We start from the raw sequence: 16,667 nt of genomic DNA on the forward strand, positions 1-16,667 counted from the left end.
GGCTTCAGCCCCAAGGCTGAATGACATTGTCTCTGTTGCATGACCAGACGGGCTACTCGGCTACAGTTTGATTCAACACACACACAAACACTGCCAACAACGGCGTTATGGACCACACACTCACACACTCAGAGGGACAGCCCAGATGCTGAAACTGATTTTCCAGCCATCACTCGGCTGACATCCGTTCCTCGCAGCCAAAGCATGTCATCCTCTGCCTGGCCTGGGCACTTGAATAGCAGGAACAGCAGCAGTCCGTGATGCTCTGAGGGTGCAAGGGTTTGCCCCCAGTCCCCATGAGCTGGAAAGGATGGTTTGCCTGGACCAGTGATACGTATGGATGCTGGACCAGGCAGACTATCCCTATGCCTCTAGAAAAGTGGCAGAGCATGGACTCTGCTGTAGCATATGCTCTGGCTGAAGGTCAGGTGACGGACTCCAAAGCTCTGCAGATGCAGGAACTGTAGCCCCCACGGCAGCTTGGGTGGGTTTCAATTCAGAGGGAATTACAGGTCAGAGAGCTTAGTGTGATTGAAGCCAGAACCTAGGTGTTTCTGACCTTAATGACCTGCTGATGAAACAAAGGTAAATTTGATAAGCACGGAAAGACAATATAAAAAACAAAATGGCTAATACAGGCAGAAAGATTCATGCAATAAACCACAGATTTTACATAAAGTCTATAACCTTCGGCCGACTTGTATGCACAATTAACTGACAGAGGAAATAAACAGATCTCACCAGATGCTCAGTTTCGATACCAAAGGAATCTCCTGGATGGAGATGCTACTCAAGCATAACCAGCTTCCACTCTTTCCAAGGTAGTCCCTTTCCTCACTTGCATGTTTTCTTGTTCAGTTGTTATGATTCCCACACCTGATCCCAGCGCATGACAAGACTAGCGAGCGCATGGCTTGTGAGTTGTTTGCTAAAGCAAGTTTTCTTGAAATCTGTCTGTGCTCTGAGGGACTGAGCGTTGTGTAACGTTTGCGTCTCAGTCACCAAATACTGAGAAACAGAGAAAGGAGGGACAGAAAGGAGAAAAAAAGAACGACAACACTATGCGATCTCTGAAGTCACATGATGCAGAGGAATAAGGCAGACTTGAAAGTTGGCCTATTTCATGGTCAGGCACTAAGACTGGGAAGGGTCTTGAATGGCAATGCATCTACTTTAATGTGACAGACAAGTCCCTAGGCAAAACAAGCAGACCCGTGGCAGGCATGCCCAGGTACTTGATGAGTGTGACACCTTCGCCATTCCACTGGAAATGTTGTTGCCGTACGCTCCGCTGCCTCATCTTAGGTTTTATCCAAATAAATTTGCCTCTCATCCGGACTGGCGATGCCACAAGCCCCTCGCCTGTCTGTCCTCCCTGGAACTGCTGAGATCATGAATCTCCTTGTCGACGTTCACAGGGCCTTGCTCCTGATAAATGTGCGCCCGCCTTGGGACCCTCCCTCCGCCTGATATCGTGCTCGGCGCCAGTCGGCAAAGCTGGGACAGGGCTCTGCTACACACACATTCCTGCATTCAGAGACCGTTTCCTTGTTCCTGCCCTGCAATGCTGTGTGACAGGTTGGATGGCCAGTGCCTGGGGCAAAATCCTACTTGGCTTTGCATATCTACAGAAGAAGTATCATGTAAATACAATGACTGCACATGATTAGAAATGAAGAGATTTCTAAAAATCTGTATGTGATTGTGTACTTACAATGTTTGCGCTGAAATCAGTTTCAGTGGATGGAATAGACCAGGGTATCAATCTCAGTTAGCCACAGGGAGATATGAATCAAACAGGGAAATATGAAGATGCATATAATGGCCAGGAGGTAGCAGACACTAACAACTGAATATGATGTAATTTGAATGAATAATCTTTATATGCAATTAAACAATTCTTTATGCGTAAATACACAAACATGCACGGAACCTCAAAAACATACAGTCATTGCTGAAAGGGCCCAGGACCATTTTTTATGGTTGATCTCCTGCACCCTCATGGCTCAAAGTGTATGCCATTAAGGACCTTTGTACACAGGGCATTGACAACAACCCTGTATATAGCATATGTAAATTGTACAAGACCTGTTGAAGCAAAGCCAAAATACATTTTTGCATAAACATGGAACAATTCAAGGAGAACTTTTAGAAAGGTATTTTTTAATTAGTTTAAATTACATCAAATAATAATAAATACTTCTGTGAACTCTTTAATTTTCTTATTACGCATATATTTTTTTAAACATGAAATGCAACCTTCTAAGCCTATGTATTTAACGTCAACACACATTTATGAGAAGACTTCATTTTCCATGATGTTTTCTTGGTCGTACATTTACCAGGGAGGAAGCACGTAGTCTGAATTGACAGCTGTCAAAATTAAGATTGCCTGTAACCGTATGAATATTCATCACTGCGAAAATTCCCGCTTGTGGAATTCATCTGACAGAGGAGCACACAAACTCCTGTAAGTCAAATCACAGTAGATAGATGTGATTCAAACCATTTCCTGGAGTGTGGGTTGCACATCTGGTGTAGCGTATTTCATCATTTTAAACAGAGTGTAAGACGAATGTGCATTAAAAGAAGCCCAAATTCAATATGGGAACACACAAAATGAGTTGTTCAGCCGATCTTAACATTTACTGCTATACATAAAACAAAGAGTTGAAAGTTTTCTTCTTAGCAGCATCCTCCAGGATCCTCGAGAAAAACAAGAAGTTTAGAGTTAACATATGGGTACTGTAAAAAAAAGAATACTATCATGTAGACAGTTTGCTTTTATTATGTATTGAGGGTTTCTGAAAGAATGGATCTCCCCTGTCTCAGCATGCATGTAATCCATAAAAAACTAAATTTACTCTAAATAAAAAATGCTTACAATAAAATATATACAATACTGACTGGCATTTGCTTTCAGCCCTCTTGTAAAGATATACAGCAGAAAAAATATGAAGCTTACATGTCTACAGGCACTCCCGCAGCATCTTCCTCTTTTTCTATGTGCAAACTCGGTGAACACATTGTAGCCGGTTATAGGGTCAATGTGTGCTCTTTTCTGATTCTGTGAACAGATGCAATTTGGAAATGATCATGTGTTTTTAAATGTTAAAATATGATAAGACTGTTTATAAGGATCAGTGTTCCGTAAAGAACATATTTCAGGGTAAAATATCAAACTTCTACATGAGCATAATATAAATAAATATACTTTATGATGGCAATTGTTTTAATAAGTTGGAAATTTAACAAGTCTTTAGCATTAATGAAAATGCAGTGGAAACACAATACAAACGTGCTTCTTAAGCATCATTCTTGACTCTTCCTCAGAGAGCGCCGGCTTCATTTATGACAGCCTTCAATGCCAAAAGGGCCCGAGGCACTTTTTGTGGCATGCCATTTCAGATGCCATCCTTTGGCTCCATAGTGAAGCTGACACTGTCTGTGCATCCTCCAACTCTACGGGTCTTCCACAACTTTCCCTCGGCCATCAAACTACATTGCTCCTGACAGCCAAAAGGAACTTTCAAAAATGACCCAGTCTTCCATATACATAAGTAGCCAGACTAGTCTGCAAGTAAAGGTCTAGTGTGCTCGTTTTAGTTACCTAAGAATGTAAAAATGTCCTTAGAAGTGTAATTCCATGATAATGCCTAATACTACTGAACCATCTATGTTGTTTAAGTTTTCTCACACTGATTTAGACTCTCTAGCGTATCTACACGATTCTAAGTGTGACACCAGCTGCTGCACTTGTAGTTTATAAGCGTTTGATTTTGCTCTTACCTTGCACGCGTTCATATGGAGTTCATGAATGAATCTGTCTTCATCTGAGAGTGTGCTCGTGTCACGTGACGCGGTTGTGTTTCTATTATGAGAATTCGAAATTGATTCGCTCTCGCGGACAGTGCAATGTGAACGCGGTGTTCTCGTATTGTACACCTCATTTGACATTATTATATTAGTTCGATTGTGTTTAAAACGTGTTAATATTAAAAGTCTACCTGAACCGAGCAGCAGCATATCTCATGCCAAAAAGGGAAACTAAAATGTCCTGTCACGACGTTCCTTGCACGCTTCTGACAGTACGTAGACGTTTAGAGAAAGTTCTCACAACCACTGCCTACAGAACAAAATGATGTTGTTGTTTGAAAAACTATATTCGTCCTCTGACACCAATAAATGTTAAAATCACCCTGTGTTCTTCCTCATGTTCTGTGCCGTGTATAAGATGTATTTAAGCGCCCCCTCTGTTGGACTGTAGAATTGCAGTAGGGGGAAAAAGTGTACATTTTAAGGGGAGAGGGTTGGCACACTTTTGGCTATTCCGAATATTTAAGAGCATGATTCTTAAATTATTAAGCTAATTTCTTTAAAGCCACCCACCTTAAAGTGTGTCGAACATTTCCACTGCAACTATACATTTACATAAATACTGTCCATTGAACACACATTGACCTTGTGACAACATACAGGTGATGAAATGAAATTAAATCTGTCTATTTTAACCTTTTTAATGAAATGTTAAATATATTAAACACTCATTAAAATGTAAAACAATTCTTGACACAACAAATATAAAGGTAACATAAAAGCCATACCATTGTTTGGACTAACAGATGTTGTAATTAATAATTGTATAAATAAAATGAATGATAAATAATTCAATTAAATAAATTACATACTATATTAATTATATATGTGACATTTACAACACATGACAACTTGCCCCAACTAGCGCTGACCTGACAATTATTCTTAGAACATAGTTCAGGCAATTATAGTTAATCTGACTTCATTATATAGTTGACTCTCACCTGTGCACTGAGGCGTCGCTAGGGATAAATATTCAGGGTTCCAACCTCGACCGACCCACCCCATACTGCCAAAGGTCCAGAATTTAAGTCCTTTTTTTTCTTCTAAATAAACAAGTGTTCTTTTAAATAACGACATTTAAACCCATAAAAAATATTAAATACCTAAAAACATTAATTATAATTTCAAGAGGTCTTAAATTTGGGGAAGGAAAGACAAGAATCGCGCTAGGATTAAATGTGCTAGTCATTACTATGGTAGCCCGTTTCCGCCACTGAACAAAAAATAAAAAAAGCTAATTGTGACTTTTTATCTCACAATTCTGACTTTTTTTTCTCTCAGAATTGCGTGATATAAACTCGCAATTGCGAGTTATAAAGTCATAATTGTGAGATATAAACTCGCAATTGCGAGACATAGGCCCGGTTTCTCAGTCGGGGTTTAGTTTAAGCTAGGACTAGGCCTTAGTTCAATTAAGATATTTAAGCAGCTTTTATGACAATGCCTTAGAAGAAAACGTTACATGTGTGCATCTTGAGACAGAACAATGTAACTGACATATTTTAAGATAAGTTTGAGCAAGATATTTTCAGTTGAGACAGCTCAAACATGCATTTTAGTCTGGGACTAGCCTTAAACCTGGTCTGAGAAACCGGGGAATAAAGTCACAATTCTGAGAAATAAAGTCAGAATTGCGAGATATAAGAATTCTGACTTTTTTAATATAAACTAAAAGATATAAAAAAGTCAGAATTGCGAGATAAAAAGTCGCAATAACCTTTTTTTATCTTTTATTCAGTGGCGGAAACGGGCTTCCATACATTTCCGCTAGGAACATATTCTTGTTTTACTGTAACACTACTGCACCATGGTATTGTGGCAGAAATGAGGGATATATCGAATTGTATTGGTATATTTTTAATGTAGACATGTATTAAAGGAGTTAGAGTAATGGAATATAATTACAGTATTTTGTGATTAAGCTAGTTTGTGCATTTATACTAAAAGTATTAGACCACTATTCTTCATACAAATACCTAGAACCATGTCCAAGTTCATTTTTATACCATGGAATTGAGGTGCTATAGGCCTGTGTTTTGACTGGTTATCATTATGTATGCTATATGGAAGGGTTCATTTTAATAACTCAAAAAGTCAGAATAATTACATTTCACCATATAAAAATGAGGTTGTTATATTTATTATCCACCTTTTTCTTCAATGCGGAAGTAAGCCTATGTTTGAGTTGTCTGGTTCATTAGTCGCTATAGGTAAATAATGTGCAGTAAATGGTAAAACTGTTTGCACTGCAAACTAGTGTGTTCATAATTAAGACAATACATTAAAATAATATGGTAAAACACACCACTTTTCAATATCAAGCAGCAAAACAAACTGTTTTGTATAGCTAAAAATAGCTAGACGCGGATGAGACCGGAAGTTAGACCCATAGAATTTACAAATGCCATGCCCATTTTTACGGGAAGAAAAAGGTGGATAGATGTTACTTATTTTGATAATGAACATGAATTTACATTTGCATCCTAACAGATGTAATCCTGCATCCTCAAGCTACTGTCAAATGTGAATTTTTAAGAGACAAAAAGTAATATTACTAATATTGCAGCCTGCACTGCAAACTTAGTTCCAACTTGCCTCAACACCACCAGCCAGGAAATTTCTAGTATAACTAGCAAGACCTTGATTAGCTGATTCAGGTGTATTTAAACTCTGCAGGACACCGGTGCTCCAGGACCAAGTGTGGTGGTGACCAAGTGTGGTGGCAAAGTTTTAATGCTATTTTCATTTAATGCCTGATAAAGTAGCATTTATGAACACTGCGCCTCTTTGCGTGCAGCCGAAACCGCTGTATTTCTGCGTCCAAACGATGCCAGAGACCTATTGACAGAGAATGAATGTGCATTTGCAATAAGCCTGCTTGTTGAGGAATACGGAAATCCACCCATGATTTTATGCAGCAAACACGCAGAGCTGTACATTTGAAAGAAAAAAAATGGTTTAAAGGCTGAAATGTGATGTTTATTTTATAAAACTTTTTTTTTTTTTTTTTTGTGAAAACCTGTATCTGAGCTGTAAATCATGATATCGGTTTAATATGTTACTAGACATTACTCTATCCTGCTCATACCATAGAAATTAAATTTCTGCAGGTAACAAATTGACCCTGGACACCCCTAGAGGGAAACTGGCCCACCCACCACTGCCTCACTAAGTCTTACATGAGCATGATATGAAAGTTACCTTCCTTAACCACATTCACACAAACCTTGTATTCTTCCGCACAAGTGGGTGGTGTGCATTTATACTTCCTTTGTCTTACCAGAAACTGTTTATCTTCTAAATAGCCCTTGCTTTTTTAAAACCTATTTTTAAACACTAGCTATTGATGTGTTCACATCCTTTAGAAACATTTGAAGGTGTAATAATATAAAAGTATTTGTAAACCATTAAATAACATGCAAGCCAGCATAGACATGCCTGTGCATGCATGCAAGAGAAAAAATGCTCTGACAGGCCAATTAAAGGGACAGCTCACTCAAAAATGACATCTACTGATCCTCATGTTGTTCCAAACATGAATGACTTTGTTACACACACACACACACACACACACACACACACACACACACACACAAAGAGACTTTAGATAGAATATTAACCACTGACAGTCTCAGTCACCATTCACTTCCACTGCATCTTACGCAACTCAATGAAAGTGAATGGAGACTGTCATTCTGTCTGTCATCTTATTCCGTATTTCACAGCTTAAAGAAACTCATACAGGTTTCGAACAACATACATTTTTGTAGTATCCTGCTACTGAAATACACACACGCTCGCGCCACCCAGGTGCTTCCTGGTGTTTTATTGCAGGATCACAGGCAGGGGAACCGAAACGGTCCGCAGCGCGTTGAGGAAGCGTCGCCGACACAGAAAAATGCAGCAGTATCCGAGACTCTCCGTCAGGTAGCCGCGAAACTAGAAGGTTCGCAGGCAGCGCGCGACGGTGTTTTATTTTCCCGCCGTCGGCGCGAGCTGCTGCTGACGCTATGCTTTAGCAATGGACAGCAGGATAAAGTAAGTCCACACTTGTTTACATTCCTCCGGTTTGTCACGCTAAGCGTTATCAGTCTCCGTAATAAAAGTCTCTTGTATGGTTGAAATGAAGATAGCGGATATTGCAAATCCATTAACGTTAGCTCATTTGGCTAATGAGAGGAGATATGACAGGTTAGCTGTTTACCTCAGACATGCTAACTAGCCTAGCCGTATTCATTTACAGCCATTTAAACTTGACAGCTGCACATATCTCATTTTGAAGGAATTAGACGCTGTAAACATGTCTCACTATTTGCATTTATTCATTTGTTGTGTAATGTAGCACACTGAAAGACTATATCATGAATTCTCAGGAGCATACTGATTACATACTATATTCTCTAATGACATGTCGAGCTTTTAACGGGGATATGTTAGTTCACGCAGTTTTGTTGTATGGAAAATATGCAATGAGAGTGAATGGGGACAGAGACTGTCACTTTTTTGTATTCTTAACAATTGGTTTGGAAGAACACGAGAGAGTAAATAATAATTTTGTGCGAACTGTTTCTTGAACAGTCTCAAATAGTTGTTTTTAAGTTGCTAAGTTAGTGAGTTCGACTTGTATTTCCTCTTTCAGCGAGAAACCTGCGAGAACTTTTGATTTGGCACTTCAGATTGCTTGTCCATCATCTGAAAATGAAGGTGAGCCTCCATTTCTCAATTTGTTATTTGTTTTGTTAGTTAATTTGCTTCAAAGTTCATAAACAGTTATGTTAGAGAGACATGTTTATGCTTTGAAATGGCATGAAAGACATGTTTATACATGCTCATGTAACACTGCTCATATTTCATGGCTTTTAAGTAATATGTGGTGTTTGTGTTTTAGAAAGATGTATGACCATTTTGCCATTTTTCACAATTTTAAGTTTAGCGTCAGTGATAATGTACAGAGCAGGGTGACTGATGTATGATATAATGGCAATATACATTATGCAATACTGTCTAATAATGCAGCAAATGAGACAAACAACACTTCTGAAATAATAAAAAAACTTTTATTATGAATACAATTATAAAAATTCATAAAAAGAGACAAAAATGGTGAATATTCGAATATACGTTAGATAATACCATCTCAAAATGAGGCAAATGAGACGAACATGTTTTGTATGTGTCCCTCTAGTTTTGGGCTGATGTGCTTAGCTGTTTTCCGTGGTTGAAATGGACGAGTAAATGTTGTGTTTTGTGTTTAGGGGAGTCACAGGAAGGAAATTATTGCTGTAGATTCTTAAAGTGGCCAGATCTGATGTTCAGATCTTCTGATGGGCTGGCTTTGGTGCGTTTCCATTTTAGATCAGCACTCGTACGGTTTGCATTTACCTTGTAGATAAACCTGCAGATGTATTTGGTGTAAGAAGTAGGTTGATTGGCAGTGATATCGATCTCGGTTTGTCAATCTCTTCGTATACTTTGAGCTCTGCAAGGTTGAATAGAAACCACGCAGCTTTAACGGACCGAGTAACGACTGCTGTGCTGTGAAGTGAGACCATTATGAAAGAAACATTCCCATGTTTTGATTCAATAAGAGGTAAATCGATATGAAAAACTGCTTGTTATATGGTCAGCATATCTAATATCACCAATTTTTGTTCCTACACAGCAAAATCAACTGCTCAGATTACATATTGTCCCAATCTACAGTGTGTTAAAGTAACATTGAAGTAAAGTTACCACTGTTGAGGATTATGAGAAGTTTTCATGTCTAAAAGCCAGAGCAGTAGTTGTTCATCTTCAACATTGTTAACAGCGGGTTTTCTTTTGTAATGCTCAGGCATCACTTAATTAATCGCTTAATTATCCCATTAACTTTAACTCTGCTTCAGTGTTACTTTAACACTCTGTAGATTGGGACAATATGTACTCTGAGCAGAGTTGATTTAACTCTGGGGATTTTGTTGTGTACCCTGAAACTACCATTATTCTTTCTGTTTGACATTGAAGAGGTGAGGAGCAGGTGGTTCACAGAAGCAGCTGTTGCTCTGACCGAAAAAGGAAAATATTCCCGGTCCAGCCGCTGACGTGAAAGTTGAAATAAGCTATAACCCACTTCCCTTATCATCATACGTTGGCGATCGTCTCATTTCCTGACTCCGACTCTCAGGATTACAGCATCATTTTAACCCTCATGTTGTGTTCTCATCATTCTGACCCAAAAGGGATTATTTTTATTTTTTTATTGCATTGGACTAAAGCCTACTGCCTACAGACAACAACTTCCTAACTTGTTTTACGACTTTTGTTTTCCCAGTCAAAAATGGCATGCCTACAAAATTGCTTATGATATATTATTAATATATTATATATTTTTTTAATATTATTACAACAAAATATTAGATTCAATCATTTTGTCAACTTGTTTCTTTAAATTATCACAGGCTTTATATTTCTTTTTGGAACTGACTGATCATAGGCCTTATTGAGGTGAGCTCATTAGGGGTTGACTGATATGTGTTTTTCAGGGCTGATACTGATTTTTACAGATCAAGTAGTTGATAACTGATATTTTGAACTAGGACTGGACAATATGGCCGAAATTGACTTACCTTATTAAAAAACATGTTGCTGGAGACGGGCTTACTGAAAATGCAAAATCATTCTCTGCCAGCAGGAGGCGCTTTTGTAGCAGTAGTTACAGTGGTTTCCCCGATATCAGCTGTATACAAAGCAGCTTTCCACTCATACACGCTGCTTTATCAAATAAAATGAAAATGCCATCGAAATTTTTCTGAAGACAGTTGGTTCCCTTCAAAGATACAGCTATTTATATAAAACAGCCGTTCTGCGTTTTGATTCTGAAATGTGCAGTGCTCATCATGTTTACTCGAAGTCAACCGCCACAAATAAATCAATGCATAGGAAACACTGGTAATGTATACCGAGATATTGGAAATGTGTTTAAAAATCATATCACTGTTATTTAACTTCTTTTTTTATAGAGATATATATTGATATTGAATAATTGTCCAGCACTATTTTGAACCAATATACAGTAGGGCTGCATGATATATCGCATGCGACATTTAATGTGCATCTAGTCAGTAAAGCCGGTTCTGTAAACAGTGGTAAATTTCCATCACGTGCGTGATTTCACATGGATATGTGTAGTGTAAAAATTTAAATTAATGTCAAAATGACAAGTGCTCTGAATTTTTTTTTTTTTATTATCCAATTTTAAATTATTTGAATAATTAATTCGGTCTCTAAAAAGGCCAATCTCAAAAAACTGATCTCAAGAGGTTTGGCACGACATGCAGCGGCACAGTCTCAGTCTCTGTCCGGGGCGGGCGAAATAATTATAATGCTGAACGTGAGGTACAATTCATATTTCTTCATTAAATAACTTATAAAGTAATTTGAAAACTTTCTGTGAGGCATAATTTCAAAAAAGGCCTTTTTCTCTCTCAAAATGTGCAAATGGCATCAAATGGCATCTGCATTATAAGCGAGCTGCACAGTTGACACAGGAATTGTCACTTGCACAATCGAGGCAGTGTCGCATTGTCAATAAAGTTTATAAATTGCATTTCTTTTTAATTCTTGCCAATGTTAAACCATTCAGAGCTCGCTTGCTCTCCTGGAGACTGTGCGCACATGCACACTCGCAGTGCACACATGTAATGCCAGGTTCACATTACTCCGTTAGCAGTGCGTATGTGGTGCATATTTTTTCCGCGCTCATGTTAACGGTTTAAAGCGTTCGCACTGCACACGGTTGCGGTCTGACACTGTGTTCCAGGAGTGGTGCGTCTGCTGCAGTGCAGAGATCGTTTCCACACCGAGTCTATTTTTACTGTGCTGCACGTGCTGAATTAAAGTAACAGCGCATTGTTTGTGGTAAATATGAACATGGATTGACACGAAAATGTAGTAATTACACCATAAATACTTATAATTAAAGTCTGCTGTGTTTCACAGTCAACACATATGGCTTTTTGGCTAGGTTTAAAGAAAAATAACACTTTTAGATAAACAAGGCAATAATAGATGGCACTCGTGGAGGTATAGGAAAACCAAGTTCTTTGAACCGCAGGACTGCTTGTAATAAAGATTTAAATGCTAAAGAAAAAGCAGTAGAACGGACTTTTTCTGTCAGAGGTACGTTTTAATTTAGAATGTTTGTGATAATGAAAGAAAACTAGTTTAAATGTTTTGCCAATTGCTTGAGCAACTTAAAATATAAATCTAGAAGTAAAAAGCATTGAATAATGTGTTTCTCATATTTATAACGTTTTAAACGCGCCTATGAATGATTGTATAACTGGACTGAGTAAAAAAGAAAAAAGCATTTTAAGCAGCAATGTTTGGATTTGAAATCAAAATAATGGATAAATGTTGTCTGTAGTAAACAGCCACGGATCAGTTGCATATGTACTGCAAACGGAGTATGTGTAAACCTGGTGTAGGCCACCTCACATACAGCTCATGAAATCTTGTGCTGTGTGTAAGCTATTGTGCAACAATTGCACGATTGTCAAAACAAAAATGCAGTGCATGATCAAACATTTAGGTGAAATAAATATATATTTTAGAAAAATGTCAAAAAAATGCCACCCTCCAGCCCTCAAATTAAAAAAATCCCCTTCACAAGTCACCTAAGAGGGGAATTCATTTTCAAAAATTTAATTCAGGCCCTGAATAAATGTCTAAAATCTTGATTGGATCATCACTATAAAAAAATCTACATAATAAAAATAAGGCTTTAATCAGATTGGTATCGGTGATCGGATCAGCAGATACTGCTTTCTGTGGTCAGCGATTGGTGATCAGCCTCAAAAATCCTGATCTGAGCACCCCTAACCATAAACATGCTTAATATTGGTGCCGATAATCGCCTCAGTTTTTGAATAAATACTGCAAAAATTATCCACAAATAATGCTTTTTTCAGTCAAAAACTAAGGTGCATAAACTCAGCTCAATGAAGCATATGATCAGTCAGTTTCAAAAAGAAACTGATACAAGATATACAGGTCCTTCTCAAAACATTTGCATATTGTGATAAAGTTCATTATTTTCTGTAATGTACTGATAAACATTAGACTTTCATATATTTTAGATTCATTACAACACAACTGAAGTAGTTCAAGCCTTTTATTGTTTTAATATTGATGATTTTGGCATACAGCTCATGAAATCTCAAAAAATTAGCATATTTCATCCGACCAATAAAAGAATGGCCATTATGTTCATTTATGCACTCAATACTTGGTCGGGAATCCTTTTGCAGAAATGACTGCTTCAATGCGGCGTGGCATGGAGGCAATCAGCCTGTGGCACTGCGGAGGTGTTATGGAGGCCCAGGATGCTTCGATAGCGGCCTTAAGCTCATCCAGAGTGTTGGGTCTTGCGTCTCTCAACTTTCTCTTCACAATATCCCACAGATTCTCTATGGGGTTCAGGTCAGGAGAGTTGGCAGGCCAATTGAGCACAGTAATACCATGGTCAGTAAACCATTTACCAGTGGTTTTGGCACTGTGAGCAGGTGCCAGGTCGTGCTGAAAAATGAAATCATCTCCATAAAGCTTTTCAGCAGATGGAAGCATGAAGTGCTCCAAAATCTCCTGATAGCTAGCTGCATTGACCCTGCCCTTGATAAAACACAGTGGACCAACACCAGCAGCCGACATGGCACCCCAGACCATCACTGACTGTGGGTACTTGACACTGGACTTCAGGCATTTTGGCATTTCCCTCTCCCCAGTCTTCCTCCAGACTCTGGCACCTTGATTTCCGAATGACATGCAAAATTTGCTTTCATCCGAAAAAAGTACTTTGGACCACTGAGCAACAGTCCAGTGCTGCTTCTCTGTAGCCCAGGTCAGGCGCTTCTGCCGCTGTTTCTGGTTCAAAAGTGGCTTGACCTGGGGAATGCGGCACCTGTAGCCCATTTCCTGCACACGCCTGTACACGGTGGCTCTGGATGTTTCTACTCCAGACTCAGTCCACTGCTTCCGCAGGTCCCCCAAGGTCTGGAATCGGTCCTTCTCCACAATCTTCCTCAGGGTCCGGTCACCTCTTCTCGTTGTGCTGCGTTTTCTGCCACACTTTTTCCTTCCCACAGACTTCCCACTGAGGTGCCTTGATACAGCACTCTGGGAACAGCCTATTCGTTCAGAAATGTCTTTCTGTGTCTTACCCTCTTGCTTGAGGGTGTCAATGATGGCCTTCTGGACAGCAGTCAGGTCGGCAGTCTTACCCATGATTGCGGTTTTGAATAATGAACCAGGCTGGGAGTTTTTAAAAGCCTCAGGAATCTTTTGCAGGTGTTTAGAGTTAATTAGTTGATTCAGATGATTAGGTTAATAGCTCGTTTAGAGAACCTTTTCATGATATGCTAATTTTTTGAGATAGGAATTTTGGGTTTTCATGAGCTGTATGCCAAAATCATCAATATTAAAACAATAAAAGGCTTGAACTACTTCAGTTGTGTTGTAATGAATCTAAAATATATGAAAGTCTAATGTTTATCAGTACATTACAGAAAATAATGAACTTTATCACAATATGCTGATTTTTTGAGAAGGACCTGTATGTATACAAGATATGATTTAAAAGGCCAGCCATTTATGACTGGGAACACTGGGAATTGTTTTAACACCGCACAAGGGTCAAGTGGCTTTAGGGCCAAACAGAAGTTCTTCAAGGACAGGAACCAACTCCAACCTGAGATAACAGACAGGTTTTTAACCTTAGACAATATCTTGTTGCAAATTTAATGTTGTGGTTTACACAATAACAGATCTTTTCCTGTTTCCAATTGAAGCATGTGATTGACTGCTCTCTGCCCAGTTCTTGAGTTTCATGCTGTTCAAACATGAGGGATCTTGGTTAGCATATTCCTGTAGCCAAATGGGGTGATTCTAGAGCAGTTGTGGTAACATGAAACATTCAAGGGCATTTGTTGTATCTCATCAAACATTCTGCCTCTGTACTCACCTCATGTGTCATAAGGCCTAATTTGATATTTGATCAGCTCAGTTTCTCTAGAGGAAAAGTGAAGCCAGACAAATCAAATGGACCTATATGTACATTTCAGTTGCATTATATGTCATTTTATCAGTTCGTGGGACTCTAACCCTTGACCTTGTCGTGTGAGCTACAGTGACCAATAAAAGTGGTAGGGTGTTTTTTGGTGTTTAGTTATGGCGCTTTTCCACTGCATGCTACGACTCAGCTTGGCACGGCTCAGAACAGCATGACACGGCTCTGTTCGGCTCGGGTTGTGCTTCCACTGCAGTTTAGTACCGCTTTACAGTGGGCAGGATTATTCATATGTCGTTATAGTTGCGCCGCCTCTACTGCCGTGACTCCTGAAAAACCTTTTAATTCCGCATCGCTCCATTAAGCTTTCGCTGGATCCGCTCCTTGGCTATCAACGAGAGGAACGTCTGTACTTCTTCAACAGACAAAGAAAGGGGCGCTCATTCAAAACAGTTGCGTTCGATCCTTCACTGGCTGTGCTGATTTAAATCTAGTGGGTCTGTTGTGTCTCATGCTGCAAGTTCAATGACGCAGGCAGTGACGATTTTCTTCGGCCAATCAGTGATCAGCAGAGTTTACACATCATGTTTTGGTAACGGTACGGCTCGCTTAGAACCTCGGCCGAGGTGTTACTAAAAAAAAGTACCAGGTACTGTACCCAGTGGAAAACCCCCCAAAGTGAGCCGTACTGAACCGTACTGTGCTGTACATGCAGTAGAAAAGCGCCATTAGTGTTGGTCAGTTTATTACTAGATGCTAGCATGGTTAGAGGAAACCACCCTCTGCTTTTGTGTCATCTTTCATTTCCCTTTCTGTCCACACAAGTTTACTCTGGAATGCATTTTCTAGTAGTGATGCATTTCAGTTTCACAACATCATGTTGTCTTGCAAACTATATAGGGAGTTTTTTATTTTATTTCAAAGGCTGGAAAAAAATAGTCATCTAAAAGTTTGACGTTATATATTAGTTAGGCTGCTAGACAGTGTGTACAGTGAAACTTTTGTGTCGTTAAATAAAATTTCCCTTTAAAGCACCGCTGCTGCAACAATACACTTAACCACTGTGTTGCATCTTGCACTTTTTCAGCATCCTGCTATGAACAATGTGTTTGAATTGTCTATTGAATTGTCACATTTTCTAACATTTTTTTAATGCTGAAGTTTGAGGTGGATAACATTTGTTTTTGAAGTCTCTCTTGCTCACCAAGGCTGCATTTATTTGATGATGAATTAGAGGTGACGATTAGATATGACGATTTTTGATCGTGGACGATAAAAATGTCTCCACGATCTGCTTTTGAAGAAATATCGTAGTATTGTGCTAAAGCGCACATTGTCAAATACAGTTCTGGCTCCTCCGTCTCTATATACTGTACAACACGACATACAGCAGTAGAGTTACTCTGACAGGACACTGCACTTATTCGTGATCGCAAAAGTACATTATTTGCACACAAGCCTTGCTGGTTAAATGTTTCATTCGCGCGCTGGTCTGACGTGCACTTTTTCTGAGCGCAAACACCTGAAGCACGCGCACTAAAAAGCCTGTCTAACAGCTCCTGATTATTCAACTAACTTATTTTTTGCGCTAATACTGTCAAAACGCACAATGTTTACATACAGACTCAGTTGGTTATCTCTAAAATGAAAGTAAATAGTTAAGAGAGAAACGGATGCGTGCCTGTATATTAGATGCGTGCAGCTCTTAAAGGGGCAGGACACTAAACATGCTGTCGACTGTCATTAA

At 39.0% G+C, this 16,667-nt stretch overlaps 1 protein-coding gene across 3 annotated transcripts in view; it reads left to right on the forward strand.

The window, feature by feature from the left end:
- Positions 1-7,628: 7,628 nt before the first annotated feature.
- LOC306867728 (DENN domain-containing protein 1B-like) overlaps positions 7,629-16,667 on the forward strand; it is a 114,315-nt gene continuing 105,276 nt past the window's right edge. For 2 of the 3 annotated variants that reach the window (XM_079413567.1, XM_079413568.1), the window contains exons 1-2: positions 7,636-7,917; positions 8,519-8,583. In XM_079413567.1, coding sequence (XP_079269693.1) covers positions 7,901-7,917; positions 8,519-8,583 — 82 coding nt within the window. In that variant the 5' untranslated portion in view covers positions 7,636-7,900. Of the gene's footprint in view, positions 7,918-8,518; positions 8,584-16,667 lie in introns of all 3 variants that reach the window. The other variant, XM_079413566.1, reaches the window with a different exon arrangement.

This window comes from Barbus barbus (assembly GCF_936440315.1).
Source record: "Barbus barbus genome assembly, chromosome: 49".
Classification (NCBI taxonomy): domain Eukaryota; kingdom Metazoa; phylum Chordata; class Actinopteri; order Cypriniformes; family Cyprinidae; genus Barbus; species Barbus barbus.